This window comes from Panthera uncia, chromosome D2, assembly GCF_023721935.1.
Source record: "Panthera uncia isolate 11264 chromosome D2, Puncia_PCG_1.0, whole genome shotgun sequence".
Lineage (NCBI taxonomy): Eukaryota > Metazoa > Chordata > Mammalia > Carnivora > Felidae > Panthera > Panthera uncia.
This window is the reverse complement of record NC_064818.1, coordinates 34,081,502-34,096,458: the sequence shown is the minus strand read 5'-3', so window position 1 is coordinate 34,096,458 and position 14,957 is coordinate 34,081,502. Positions and strand designations below refer to the sequence as shown.

At 41.0% G+C, this 14,957-nt stretch overlaps 1 protein-coding gene across 5 annotated transcripts in view; it reads right to left on the bottom strand.

The window, feature by feature from the left end:
• Window positions 1-14,957, bottom strand: part of KAT6B (lysine acetyltransferase 6B) — a 189,443-nt gene that overhangs the window by 10,923 nt on the left and 163,563 nt on the right. For all 5 annotated transcript variants that reach the window (XM_049645248.1, XM_049645247.1, XM_049645249.1 and 2 more), the window contains one exon: window positions 198-429. In XM_049645248.1, coding sequence (XP_049501205.1) covers window positions 198-429 — 232 coding nt within the window. The remainder of the gene's footprint in view (window positions 1-197; window positions 430-14,957) is intronic.

Sequence of the window (14,957 nt, the reverse complement as noted above, 5' to 3'; positions counted from 1 at the left end):
AATGAAAAAATATAGCAAATTGAAATCTGACCAGCAAACAGTATCATTTCCTGTTTTCTGTTTAGGAGAAAGGTTTTGATAACACCTTTGGGGGAACCTCTTATCTTAAACTGGAATGAGGCCACCTAACTCCTGGGACACTTTCTGGTATAAGATGCTTGAGAGGCAGCCAGTGATGCCCCGGCATCGGTACTCACCTGCCATCCCTCTTGTCAATCATATGGAGGTGCTGCAGAGTGGTGGCGATGTCATGTGGGCACATGCCTGTAGCTCTGCTGATCGCCTTGATGCTGATGTGCCTCTCCTGGTGGTGGTAGAGATATTCTAAGATGACACTTTTCCAATAGGCCAGGTAGGAGAGACGGCCCAGATCGGAGAGTGGCTTTTCAGGAGACCCTGCTTGGCCTTCTCTTCTAGAAAGCAAATAGCCTAGGGCAGAAAAAGCCAAAGATGACTTCACTGTGGTGTTTTTAGACATTGGGATAGGGGCCCCTCAAAATAATATAAGTAGCAATAAGGTAAAAACATCACATCAAACTTTATGTATGCAGTCTCTTCCCAGTTATAGTGATTTGATCTCCATGAAGTTTATGCTTATGAATCCTTTACAGTAGCACTGTAAGTCAATTCACATTGCTAGAGGCTGCATTTCAAATATACGTCATGGCATATTTAACAAAGCTAAGGTTGAGGACGTTACTTCTGATAAATTTCAACATCCAAGTTTCCCACCAGCTTTAGATTTTCTCAAAATCGAAATGTCAGGCACTTAGAAATCCTGTCAAGGGACCACCCTAAACATTAATGGGCAAGTTGTTTTCCACAGGAAGGACCTAATGACCCTTTGACAGCTGGATCTTAATAAAAGAGAAGGGTCTCTGTTGACTCAGATTCTATATTGCTTGTTACATTTAACTAGCCGGCTGATCTGAAGCTTTGTTTTAGGACTAATAAAAGAATGTCTTTTAAGTCGACTGCTGCAACTCACATCAGCTCTACTAGCTCTATTTTCACCTCTTTCATGTAAATTAATTTATAATCCAACCCCAGAATGTTGCTCCCACAAATTAAAACAAAACAACCTCCTTAAAACAAACTGTTTTATGTATACTCAGGAAATCCCCGAGCATGGTAAGCTTCTGAATATGCGTTCTGCAGCATTACTGTGAAGGTTCTTGGCAAAGGGATTTTTTAAATGATTTAAAACTTTAAATCCACTTGAAGGTAATGAATGAAAGCTGGCGGCTGTCTTGGTAATTAAGAGCCACTTATGGAGTAGAGAAGGAATGCTGTAAACTAATGATGTCTACCTTGCTCTAATTATCAATTTCAATAGCCTCACCTTCATGAACTTCCTAAATTTAAACAAACATCAACCACATACAGTAGGTGGCAGCAATTACAAAATCATGCTGCTCTGTAAACCACCCAAATCTTCAGCATTTTTCTTCTTTATCTACATTTCCAAAATGGCTGCATTCTCAAGAATTTTCTCAATTTTGGATTTTTTCTTAGAAGGACAAAATCAAGCCTCTGATGCATTTTCCTGCCTCTCAAAATCACTGTAAATAATGCAGAAATATAGAACAAGAAACCCAAACTGACCTACACCCTATAGGGGTGTAACCACAGCATTTTGCATTTTGATGGTTTTAATCTGAATGCCATGATAAAGAAAAAGCATACATTTAACTTTAGGCTTTCCTGCAGTCTTTTGACTTACTTGTCTCTTTAACTCATGCTTAACAGTAATGTATTTGATTGAATGTAAACAAGCACCACAAAATTTTACAGTCAAACCACTGTCGACACGTCATTCAGCTGCATCCAGAGGCTTTCAAGAGCAGTGTGTCCGGAATGCTAACAGTGATGACCACGGTGCTGAATCCAGCCCAGATCATGCCCTGTCAATATGGAGAAGAGCTCTCTGTCGCTCAAGTACAAAGGGTGCCCAAACCCCAGAGCACAGATAATTGGCACATCCATCACCTGCCTCCTAAGTGCTTGGCACATGCTGAGAAATCTACTCAGTTGGCTGGAGGACCCGGCTCTGTACTACTGCGAGAGGAGAGGACCATAGTATCATGGCTGTGGAACTATCCTCTTGATCCCCAGTCCCTCACTGGTTCTTATCTGAACCTCCCAGTTAGGGACAGAAAGCCTCAGTCTCTCAGCTCAACAGAAAGCTTTCTATACAACTTAAGTGGTCAGAAGGCGGTATGTGCCCTTCCTACCTTAGGTTCTACTATGAGCAGTCTTACCCAGGAAGCACATGGATTTCTTTGTTCTGTCTTCTCTTCCCTCAGTCTCTACCCTGGGCTCAGCCAAAATCCCCCCAAAACATACTTTATACAGCTGCTCATGTTTTCACACCCCGAGGCAGTACAAATATAGCTTATCATGGCCTCAGCCTAAATTGGTCAGGCCACTGGAACTCTCAGGCAACCTGGGGTCTGTGGAGAGCCTTTAGGCATAAACTTTTCAGCACCTGCAATTCCCACCTCGCTAAGTGGCTGTCTCTTGGGACACTCTCGGACACAATCCGCAGTCTGTGACTGACACTGCCACGGGAGAGTCCTGGGACTTGAAGGGGGTTGGGGAGGTGGTGGCAGGGAGCATGTGTACACTGAGCCCGAGAAGCCCACTGGATTTTCACAGCAAACACCTCTGTATGGCACTAGTGAAGGCTACAAAGCAGGAAGGTTGGGGCGCCTGGGTGGCTCAGTCGGTTAAGCCTCCGACTTCAGCTCAGGTCAAGATCTCACGGTCCGTGAGTTCGAGCCCTGCATCAGGCTCTGGGCTGATGGCTCAGAGCCTGGAGCCTGCTTCTGATTCTGTGTCTCCCTCTCTCTCTGCCCCTCCCCCGTTCATGCTCTGTCTCTCTCTGTCTCAAAAATAAATAAACGTTAAAAAAAAAAAATTAAAAAAAAAAAAAAAAAGCAGGAAGGTTACCAACACCTGCCAGCAAGTGGTAATTTCCTGGGTGCTGGGGAAGAAAACTGCAAACCAAAACTCCAACTAGAAAACATCAAGTAGGTCTTCAGGGATGATGTGCACCAGGATTTCAGACCACACAATGCCATGGTCCAAAGGCATCACTGCATTGCCTGATGTTAGTTTTTCCTTCTCTGACTCATGAGACCCTCGAGGGGCTTATAGCAATGGAAAGAACTTGCATTAAGCTGAGAGCCATTTATGAGTCCATGAAGTCTCCTCCGAAAGGAGAAATGTTTAGATTAAATGCAATTCATCTCCAAAATAAGAATGACCAAAGGTAAATTTCTGATTCCTTACCAGTTAAGTGAAATCACTTGTAATGTGTTAAAATGGATAGCTTAGAAGAAAAAATGTCCACGTCTACTCCATAGGTGGACTAGGTTGCTGTAATACAGAATTTAAATTTTACCTGCAGCACTTTCCCTCAAAAAAGTTGTAACTGGGAAGGTGTCTGGGTTGCTCAGTCGTTTAAGCATCCGACTCTTGATTTTGGCTCAGGTCACGATCTCACAGTGTGTGAGTCTGAGCCCTGCATCAGGCTCTGCAATCATAGTGCAGAGCCTGCATGGGATTCTCTCTCTCCCCGTCTCTCTGCCCCTTGCTTGCTCATGCTGTCTCTTTCTCTCTCCCTCTCCCTCAAAAATAAATAAATAAACATTAAAAAAAAAAAAAAGCTGTAGCTGGTAGCACTTCACTACTCTGACCTTTTAACACGGAATGATTTAAATAATGAATTTCTAGCCATCTTTTGTTTCCTTCTACTTTTTTTAGGCTCCTCAAATCAGAATTACTATATAGCCAATTGACAGAACAATTTTTGGTAAGAACATTTAGTTCATTTAGTTGTTGAGTAATTATAGTGATGTGGTGATTTAATGTTACAGCTCTTAAATTTAACTTACCAAAAAGATTCCAAATAATTGATGTAAGATGCAGGGAAATAAAAAGCACTTATCTTGGAAGCTGGTGTATTATCCTGAAGATCTGAAACAAGTACACTACACCCCTGGTGAACAGATTCCCATGGTGCTCTCACACCTTTCCTTTTCTTTTTAACGTCTATTTATTTTGAGAGAGAGACAGAGCACAAGCAGGGGAGGGGCAGAGAGAGGGAGACACAGAATCCAAGGCAGGCCCCAGGCTCTGAGCTGTCAGCACAGAGTCCGATACGCAGCTCGAACTCATGAGCCGTGAGATCATAACCTGAGCCGAAGTCAGACGCTCAAATGACTGAGCCAGCCAGGTGCCCCTCTCACACCTTTCCTTAACGGAGGACACTCTGAATCAGAAAACCAGAACTATCTCTGGGGAAACCTGGCTGTTCAGACTAAAAAGAAAGTGGTGTTTGGAGGACAAATCCCAGTAGCTGCAGTATAATTAATTGCTGGTGAAATTATTACCTTTAAATTGTCTGTGAGCTAGAGGTGCAGGTGAACAGCACTTATTCTGTGATCAGGAGACTTGTAATTGGAAAATGGCCCATCAACTCTTCACCCACATCAACTATCTTGATACTACAGAAAGGTGGCTTTCTCTTTTGCTTCACTGGAACTACTTACCCAATGGAAGGTGAGGTCTCAGTTTTGGTGTATGGACCACACACTAATTCAAAAGATTATCAAGGTGTTTGCTTAAAGGGAAAGTTAAGACCAATGTTGTGTCTGCAAAAGGTAAGCATGTCTAAGCTGTACTGATTACGTAGGACCCAAATTTACCTCACCTCTGTTCAGGCTGACCTACTTGTAGTAAGAGAATCATGATTGCTTGTGTTTGAAATGGTTAAAGTGGTAGAAAGTTGCCTTTGTGTAAACAGATCTTTTAGGATAAGGAAGGAACTATCTGGACAAGGTCAAGATTTGTTTTTGCAGACCTAAATTCCCAAATTAATTGAGCTCCCAGCGTATTAACTGCAAGGCTAACCCTTGTTTAATGTGAAACATTCCTTCCTTTTAAACTAGTAATATTTCAAGATTGTAGGCTGGACCAGAAGTGGAATAATTTTCATGGATAAGGATTTCCCCCCACAAAGGCAGCCACTCTTCACTCCTGCACACCTTCATCTTCTACCATCTGGAACCAAACCATATGAACCTCCTCAAATACAAAGTGTGAACTCTGGCAAGCTACTCCCAATTCCCATCTGTCTGGATTGTGTGAGTCTGGGGTTACTGGCTGCTTTTAGGAGAAGATAATCTTCAAGGATTACACACCTTTCATCAGACACCTGTTTAGCTCAGCAAACCTTGCTGAAAGGTTCATTATCAGTAGACAGCACTGGGTTTGCAAGCCTGGGAACTGACACCAGGCCAGGGATTTATGGCAGGTCTTGAGCAGAGGAAATCAGATGGCTCTAACCATGTATCTCATGATTAAGGATGGAAATTCACTGGTCTGTGTCATCTGTTACTGGTTTCTAGGGTTAAGCAGCCCTGTGACCAAGTGGATGATCGGCGTGTTATCAGTTTAAATTTTTTTTTTTTAACGTTTATTTATTTTTGAGACAGAGAGAGACAGAGCATGAACGGGGGAGGGTCAGAGAGAGGGAGACACAGAATCTGAAACAGGCTCCAGGCTCTGAGCTGTCAGCCCAGAGCCCGACGTGGGGCTCGAACTCACGGACCGCGAGATCATGACCTGAGCCGAAGTTGGCCGCTTAACTGACTGAGCCACCCAGGCGCCCCCGTGTTATCAGTTTAAATAGTGATAAAGAACCTGCTGAAATTTTGTGATGATTTTGCAATTAGTAAAAAAGGAAGCTGAACCTTACTCTTCCTACTGTTTTCAGAGAACTAGAGTGCTCCAGATGACCTGTGACCTGCCTGATTTCTTACTACTTTCCATTTATTTTTTTATTTTTTATTTAAAAAAATTTTTTTTAACGTTTATTTATTTTTGAGACAGAGAGAGACAGAGCATGAACGGGGGAGGGTCAGAGAGAGGGAGACACAGAATCTGAAACAGGCTCCAGGCTCTAAGCTGTCAGCACAGAGCCCGACGCGGGGCTCGAACTCACGGACCGTGAGATCATGACCTGAGCCGAAGTCGGCTGCTTAACCGACTGAGCCACCCAGGCACCCCATCCATTTATTAAAAGATACAGATGCCTCCCTAGCAAAAATGGAAATTTTGAATTTTTGAGATATTTTATACTTTAAGAGGTTGGTTTTGAAAATGTGAATGTTTGGGGCGCCTGGGTGGCTCAGTCGGTTGGGCGTCCGACTTCGGCTCAGGTCATGATCTTGCAGTCCGTGAGTTCGAGCCCCGCGTCGGGCTCTGTGCTGACAGCTCAGAGCGTAGAGCCTGTTTCAGATTCTGTGTCTCCCTCGCTCTCTGACCTTCCCCCATTCATGCTCTGTCTCTCTCTGTCTCAAAAATGAATAAACGTTAAAAAAAAAATTTTTTTTTTTAAAAAGAAAATGTGAATGTTTAAGACATTTCTCTCACAATTCTATGGGCTTGAAGTAATTAATTACGTAACAACTTAGAGTAAATATTGCTTGACTTTTCCACAGACTTCTCAGTCTACTTCTTATAGAAGCCCCCAGACTGGCAGTATCAGCATCACCTGGTAACTTGTTAAAATCACAAATTCTTAGACCTATGAACCAGAAACACTGTGGGAAGGCCCCAGCACTTCTGTTTCAATAAGCCCTCCAGGTGGTTATGATGCACACAAATTTGAGGACCACTGCTATAAATTCTGCTATGGAGCTGCTGGTTTTGATGAGGATGTTAAAACCATCGTATGCAATAGGAGAGCCACTGGATAGGAGGACTAAACAATCTCAGCTTGGCGAGGAGACCTCCCTCACCCAGCAACTTGGTGGTAGAGAAGTGGGTCCAGGAATCTCCAAAGCCCCACCAGACTGATATTTAGCAAGAGATCACTGAGTTGCTGAGTGGCTTTTTTCATAAATTCTATGCCTGTGCTTCTCAACCTTCATTATACAGTCACCTCTCATTACAACTCGATTCTGATTCAGTAGGCCGGAGACCCTACATTTCTAACAAGTTCCTATACTATGGGCCACACTTGCATTCCAAGGGTTTATACGTTAAATCAGTGGTTCTCAAAGTTTTTGGTTTCTAGACTTCTTTACATTAAAAAAAAAAAAAAATTATTTAAGAGCTTCTGTTTATAAGAGCCATTATCTATTAATTTTTTAGAGAAATTTGACAAATACTTATTAATTAAGAACCAATAAACCCATTAAGGGTTAACATATTTTTTACGAAAAAATATTGTCTAAAATTAAAAAAAATAGTGAGGAGACTGGCACTGTTTCATATTTTTCCAAATCTCTTCAATGTCTGGCTTAAGAGAGAAGCTACATTCTCATATCTGCTTTGGTACTCAATCTGTTGTGATTATCACAGGTCATGAAAGTTCTTGAAAATGCCAATGTACATTCATAAGAGTGAAATGGACAAGTAGTACTTTAGTATTACTTTGAAAATAGTTATGACCTTGTAGAGTCCCTAAAACGGCCTTAGGGATCCCCAGGAGTCCCTGGATCATACTTTAAGACTATCCGCTTTACATAAAAACTGACAAGAATTTTTAAAAGTTGGGCACCAAGGCCACAGGTATTTTAAAACAATATGGCATTTACTAAATAAAGTATGGCAGGTCATAAGAGGCACTACAGGTTGGTTAAGAGCAAGGGTGCTAGAGCCAGACTGCCTGGAATGGAATCCAGGGTCTACTATGTACCAACTACGTGACGTTGGCTGGGCAAGTTATTTAATCTCTCTGTGTTTCAGGTCCCTCACCAATAAAATTTGGAGAATAATCATACCTATCTCTTAGGGTTGTAGTAAGAATTAAATGAATAAGCACAAAGGATGCAGAACCATGCTTGGCATGTTACTGAAACACAACATAGGTGTTAGCTATTATCATTGTTCAACATAGTAAATGAATGAAATTTCAAGGTGATCGTTTGGGTGACCAGGTATACTTCATGTAGGGGAAAGGAAATGTGGACAAAAAGAAGAAGACCGACTGCTCTATAGGGTCAGATTAAGAAGAGCTTTTCTTACTTTTCCCTTAGGCATCTGAAAATCATTCCATTTACTCCAGTGCCTCAGACAAAAGTTCTCCTCCCCCTACCCCCCAGCTAACCACCCAAATATAAATTTAATTAAAGAAAGAAGCCATGAAAAAAACCCCACATATTCTGCCTCAGTAATGATCTTAAGAAAGTGGCGACTGCAGTTCACAGCAAGAATAGTTCTGTGCCCCCCAAATTCCCTTTGGCCCTTAAGTCCTTAACTTCAAGGACTATCCTTAGGAAACAGCAAGCCCTTCAAACCACAATAACAATGACTGCTTGAGGGCGTCAGAAGAACCCTGAGACAGTCCCAGGACAGATGAAACAAAGACCCAAATGTTCTCGAAGACCCAAGTGTGTCCCTGGGAAAATGGTCTGAGCCTGTGAAACCCAGAGGAAGGAGACAGCGGGTCTCTGGGGAAGAAAGGCTGGTTACTCTGGGTCACAAACTAGACTGTCTCTCTAAGTGCCCTTTTAAGATCTCTCTTCTCACAAGCTCCTCATAGACTGCTTAGGATACTGGGCTCTGGCTCAGTTATGTGGAGGTACCTCTAGACTTTCTTATTGAATTGAGTACTACCCCCACCCCCCCGGCTTCCTGGCCAAGTCCACTGCAAGAGGAATGATGCTTCTTCAACCCTACCCAGTGGAAGGTGTGTATGGTAGGGGCATGACTCCCCTGCCGCTGTGTGTTTGTGCACAACCTACAGATCATGCTGGAACTTAACAGATGAGTTCCATGATTCTGTGACCGGGTGTGGATTCCCTTGAAGGAGGTGGTCATTCTGTGTGTCAGTCACCCAGGGAATATAGGAACTCACCTATTATAGGAACTCACAAATAGGGCATCAGGCAGCAGGAAAGAGGATGCTCCTCCCTCTGTGGTGCCCTTTGAGGAGGGTGAAACACCTGTGAACACGCTTCTGAATTGAGGATGACCAGGGCCAGAGACAGACCTCTATGACACAGTCAGAGGCCAAAAGTGAATTAATGGTAATTGTGTAACTGATAATCTAAATCACCAAGAATGTCTCTATTTCTCCTTTCTTTATCCTCTAGGCTAGCCCAATGGTTCTCAACCCTGACTGTACATTAGGATCTCGTAGGGGCTTTTACAAACTACAGATGTCTGTGCCTTACCCCAATCTCAACTCTTGCTTCTTTCAGGCCAGTCTGGTCACAGATGCATTACGGGTTATATTAAGCAAAGGGTCCTGAGGATGACACCATGGCCAGAATGGTAAACACCAATCCCCCTTCTCCACCTCTGCCACCCCAAAGGGCTATGCTAGTAGCAGTGGTGACTAATGACAAATCCAAGTAGATGGTGAATCCTGGGGGAAATGGACACATCTAAGAGTTGAGGCTAGGGAGGAGATGGTCACTGGGGAAAGAAAGCTCTGTGACAGACTTCACAGGAGTTTTATTTATTTAGACGTTTAAGGAATATTTGTTTATATATGGCATTGAGTCACCACACCAGCAAGGTTCTGGCCTTGTGGATTAGGAGAATATAATTTTCTGTTCCAAGAAAATGACCATATATGAAATAGATTCAGTCTCTCAATTTCCTTGCATCGCTGACAAAGGTTTAAATGATAAGAGAACAAGAGGTCTCGTCAATATCACTTATTCCCAAACTAAACTGTTTGGGGAGGAATTTTTAAAAATAACTTTAAATATAACTGGGAAGTAACCACATTCTTCATGAAGCCCACTGCCTATTACAAATCTAACTAAAGCTCTGATTCACCCCCAGAGGCACATCTAGATAGGTAATGATAAAGCACTATCATGGCCTTTGAATACAAATTTGAAAGACATGTCAGAATAATGCCCTCCTCTTTGACCTCTTTTGATTTTCCGCAGCTCAAATCACTTTTAAATCCTGGCACATTTTAGGAAAAACAAATTTACATGCACACACAAAATTCTTAAGATGAAACTATTTGGCATTTTAAAATTATTTCCATTCTTATAAATAGGTAAAAGTCCACGTGAGAGATTCATTCTGAAAAACTGTTTCAGAAATTAATTTAATTTTTCCAAGTTAAAACTCAGTTAAAATTTTCACAATTTCTAAGAAACAAAATCCTGCTAACAAAAATTTACCACTGAGAAATTGTAAGTTTTTAAACACTGCATTAAAAACATGCATACTTCAAAAAACACAACTGCTCCAAGAGAATAATTGCATATAACTTGTAATGCTTCACCTGTAAGACCATTCTCCTGTTGCTAAAACATTACAATGGAAATGTTCCTTAAGTAAGCTAATAAAAGCAAAAACTAGAGTTTCTTTTGCTCACTATTATAGGTCTGAGGTTCTGTGGGTGTAGCTGTGAAAGTTCACATCTCGTTGTAAGGTCTAATCCTACCCGTAGACTAAGGGGGAAGCGTGGACACTGCCAGTGATTTCAGAACCAAGCCCTAAGCGACTCTCCTTTCCATTTGTTCTCCCATAACCCGCCCCAAATCGTGCGTGTGTGTGTGTGTGTGTGTGTGTGTGTGTGTGTGTGTCAGCTATAATTTTCTAAAACAGAAGAATGTTGTAATTCTAAGTGATAAGCTTTCACACAGCAAACACCGATATACAGCAAGATTGAAGAAAGGAAAAAGTGGAAAATACAAATCTCTCTACAAGTTTTCTTTGTTTTTGAATTACATTTCAAAGGGAATCTGTCAGTTTTTGAGATAACATTCTAAAATCAAAGCACAGACCATCACCCAATCTGATCGATCAATTAATGCTGAAAATGTAAAGGTAGAGAAACTATCTTCGGTTCTCCTCAGGTCATCCAGACAAACAGTCCTATCCCACTGGTCTACAGAAATCGAAAACTTCTCTTTTAAGCTGATTTTTTATTTATCTCCCATTCTCTTTCAAACAGGATTTGAGGTAAAAAGCCTCTGGCAATAAATGGTGGTGTCCCCACAGGCTTACCACCGAGCCCATTCTGACACACATGCGGCACATACAGGGTAGGGTGGAAGCTGGGGTGGCATGAGGTGTTCAACCAAGAGACTGGCTGGTTTGCCAGCAGATTTGGTGTCATGTAGGCATCTAGCCTTTGATCCTACAGGAATCTTAAAGTCCAAATGGGCTAAATCAGACGTTAGCTGTTGGGAAACACAAAACCGTATGAAATATCATCACCAGCAATACTTAAAGACGTCAGTTACTACCCCTTCAGTTAGTAGGCGATAGCTTTCTCCAAGTCCACTGTTGAGATTGCCTCCCTTAAGTGCCAGCAGCACTTAAGAGTTGAGATTTCAGTAACAATGTATTAATATTAGCCCAGCTTTGGCCACGATATACCAATATTATCCCTGTAAGCCTTTTACTGTGGGGTCACTGTCAATCAAAGAATCTCCATTCAACTTTCAAAGGACTGGAATGGTTTAGTAGTGTGTTCCACAGTTGAGTGCCTACTGTGTTCCGGGCACTCTTCTAGTTAGGTTGTATACAGACACTCCCTTTTCTAAATTTAATAAGGAAAAAAGCTCTGGGAGTTTAATTTCTTAACTACTATGCATCTGCTTGAACGCAAGAACCACAAACTACATAAATAACAGGAACTCAAATAGACATGTTAACAGCTAAAGTTCATTTTTAAGAATCAATTCAATATGCTACAGACAAGCAATCAATCACACTGCAATCATCATTTACAAATCAAAGTACAAGGCAGATACTCATGGGGGTATATACAACTAGGTGGAAGTGTGTGATTATGGACGAGCAGATTGAAACTGTAAATTATGTAACTGTCTCTTGTAATTACCCTGCTTGAGAACCAAAAGAAACTTCCTGTATAATTTTGCAGGAGAATAGAGATCAAGATACAGAATTGCTTTTTAGTTGGTTTTAACCCTTCAACAGCTATTTAATTATGTGTGATAAGGTCAAAGAAAGGTTATACTCAATTTATGGAAAGTTGGCAGGGAGATATTTCAAAGTAATCCTCTGAAAAGCTCCAGATTATTGATGAAACTTGATGATTTCTCTTCCTTTTCAGGAAAGACTTATCTAAATTATTTGTTAAAATAAATAACATTTAAAACAAATTCACAGGCGTCATTCATTTTATTTTCTCTCTAAAAACATTCATTATGGTTTCCAAGTTTTTAACAGGATGCAAGGGAAAAGCTGCAGGGGTAGAAGGCTGTCAGAGTCCTCAGACATATCTTCTGCTTTGGTAGGAAAAAAATCTCATTAACTTCCTGAAATTCATGGGGAATAGCTCCATCACTGGGCAAACCACAGGGCAGAGCTAATCTATGAACAGAGAACCATCATCTTAAGAAGAAGGAAGCCTGTTTTGCAATAAATAATCAGCAAAACTTCATCTCAGCATATTTTAAGACATTCCAGGCTTTTACCTTCCCTTTCTTAAAATCTAAATTTTAACATCTTTTCTCTTTTGTAAAGCATGGTTCCTGGTGCTTCAAGATCTGTCCCAAACATCGGAACTGCTGAACACCCAGCATTCTAGGAGGAAGGAAGGGCAATTTTATATAGTTATGGTGTCTGCCAGTGTTGCTTTCCCTCATTTTATATCAAAAAAAGAAAAAAAGAGAGAGAAAGGAAGTGAGACAGGGTGAGAGAGGGGAGGGCAAAAGGGGAGAGACAGATGGAGGGATGGAGAGAAAGGCAACAAGAGATGTTCGAATGCTACAGTGTCTGTTCTCCATCTCTATGGCCTCTCTGTTCCCTATTTTCTCCCCCATCCACACCTGCCCGGCCATTCTTTGTCTAAATACACCATTTTATCACTATCTGTTAACACACCACCCTTGAATTATGCTTCTCCAGGTTTAAGAGTGGAAGCACAATTTACAGGAATGCAGTTTTCTAATGGACTCAACTCAGCACTTCAGAGGATATGATTCTGGTAAATTTCAGTACATTTCCTTCAAAAAAAACCTGGCTCTGCAAAGTCTGAAGTGGAGAAGATCCCAATATCCAAATACCCATGTACTTGCATTTTGATTTTAAAGCAGTAAAGATGAAAAACTGTATCTCTTTTAAAAACATCATTAACATAATGCCACCAATAAACCAAAGTTTTCATTTTAAGAGTTACAAAAATCTAAGCTCCAAAATAGATACCATTGGGTGTGAACTCCCATTTTAAGACCTTCACTTTTGTTAAAAAACAAAAAAGGCAAAAATAAAACACAGATCTAGAAAATGCCATTAAACAAATAACATTTACTGATTACCTTTGTAATCATCACCCAGGACCAAGAAATAGAAGTTTGCCAGCCGTCCTGAAAACCGTTTCATTTGTCCCATCCCAATCATCCCTCCTTTTCCCCTCACAAGTAACCACTATCCCAACTTTCATAACAATCCTTTGTGTTTCTTTATACTTTTATCACTCAAATGTCCCCAGGTACTACAATATAGTATTGTCCATTAAAAAAAACATATCTTTCAAGTCTCTTTTAGTCTATGGGTTCCCCTCACCACCCCCTTTCTTTTCCTTATTATTAATCTATTGATGAACTAGGGCCATTTGACCTACAGAGTTTCCACAGTCTGGTTTTTGCTGATTGCATTCACGTGATGCGGTTCAATTTATTTCTCTTTCCTCTGTGTTCTGAAAAATGCCAGAGGCTTGATCAGACTTTAGGCTTGATCCTCTGGCAAAACTATAGGTGACGGTATGTCCCTTGATCAGGAGACACGTAATTTCTGGTTGTCCCCCTTTTCACAATGTGTGCTGCTGTTGAAGTTCAATGTCTAGGTAGATCAGTTAATTCATTGACAGAATTGCAAAATGGTCATATCTTAATTCTGTCATTTCACTTGTTAGTTGGAATATGTTTATAAAAAGATGTTTTCCCTTTGGGCGCCTGGGTGGCTCAATCTGTTAAGTGTCCGACTTTGGCTCAGGTCACGATCTCGTGGTTTGTGAGTTTGAGCCCTGCATTGGACTGTGCACTGTGTGCTGACAGCTCAGAGCCTGGAGCCTGCTTTGGATTCTGTGTCTCCTTGTCTCTGCCCTTCCCCCACTTGTACTCTGTCTCTTTCTCTCTCAAAAAAAAAATAGTAATCATTTTTTTTTTTTAATTAAAAAAAAAAGATGTCTTCCCTCATTTACTATTTGGTTACTCAGTGGTATCATTCATATAGGAAAGGCAAGTTCAATGCTTTTTTGCCAGTTTTTAAGATAATGAACTGATTCTTATCATCCTCTAATTTTTTTTTAATGTTTATTTCTGAGAGAGAGGAAGAGAGAGAGAGAGAGAGACAGCAAATGGGGGAGGGTCAGAGAGAAGGGGGACAGAGGCCCAAAGCGGGCTCTGCACTGACAGGAGAGAGCCCCATGTGGGGCTCGAACTCACGAACCGTGAGATCATGACCTGAGCCGAAGTTGGACACTTAACCAACTAAGCCACCCAAGGAGCCCCTTAATTTGTTTTTAAATGTCATTACAAATGTGTGAGTTTAATGAGTTTTAATTGCAATTGTTGTCCTTACTGTTATATTCGTTGTCCAGTGGGAACCTCTTCAAGTTAAATCCTGAATCCTTTTGACAAGACCCTAGTAATTTTTTCTTCCTTGTTGTCTAGTATGAATGAAGAAATGCTCCTTTTTACATTAAGAACTCTACTTCACTTTAAATGATTCAGTTTGCCCCCCCAAAAAGGATATATGCAAATATACCGTATACAGTAAGGTCTGCCTATATTTTCTCAAGATGTCACGAACACTTTCTCAATTCCTTCTGCTATATAATCACATTATATATATATTTTTCAATGTGGACAAATAGTTACATGCATAACTGAATTGCTCTTAATCCACTCAGCTATTTGAAAGCATTTAAAATTTTAATTTAAAACAATTTTGTTGAAAAAAGGAGTTCCTCTACGATGTTAACCCAAAGCAGGACT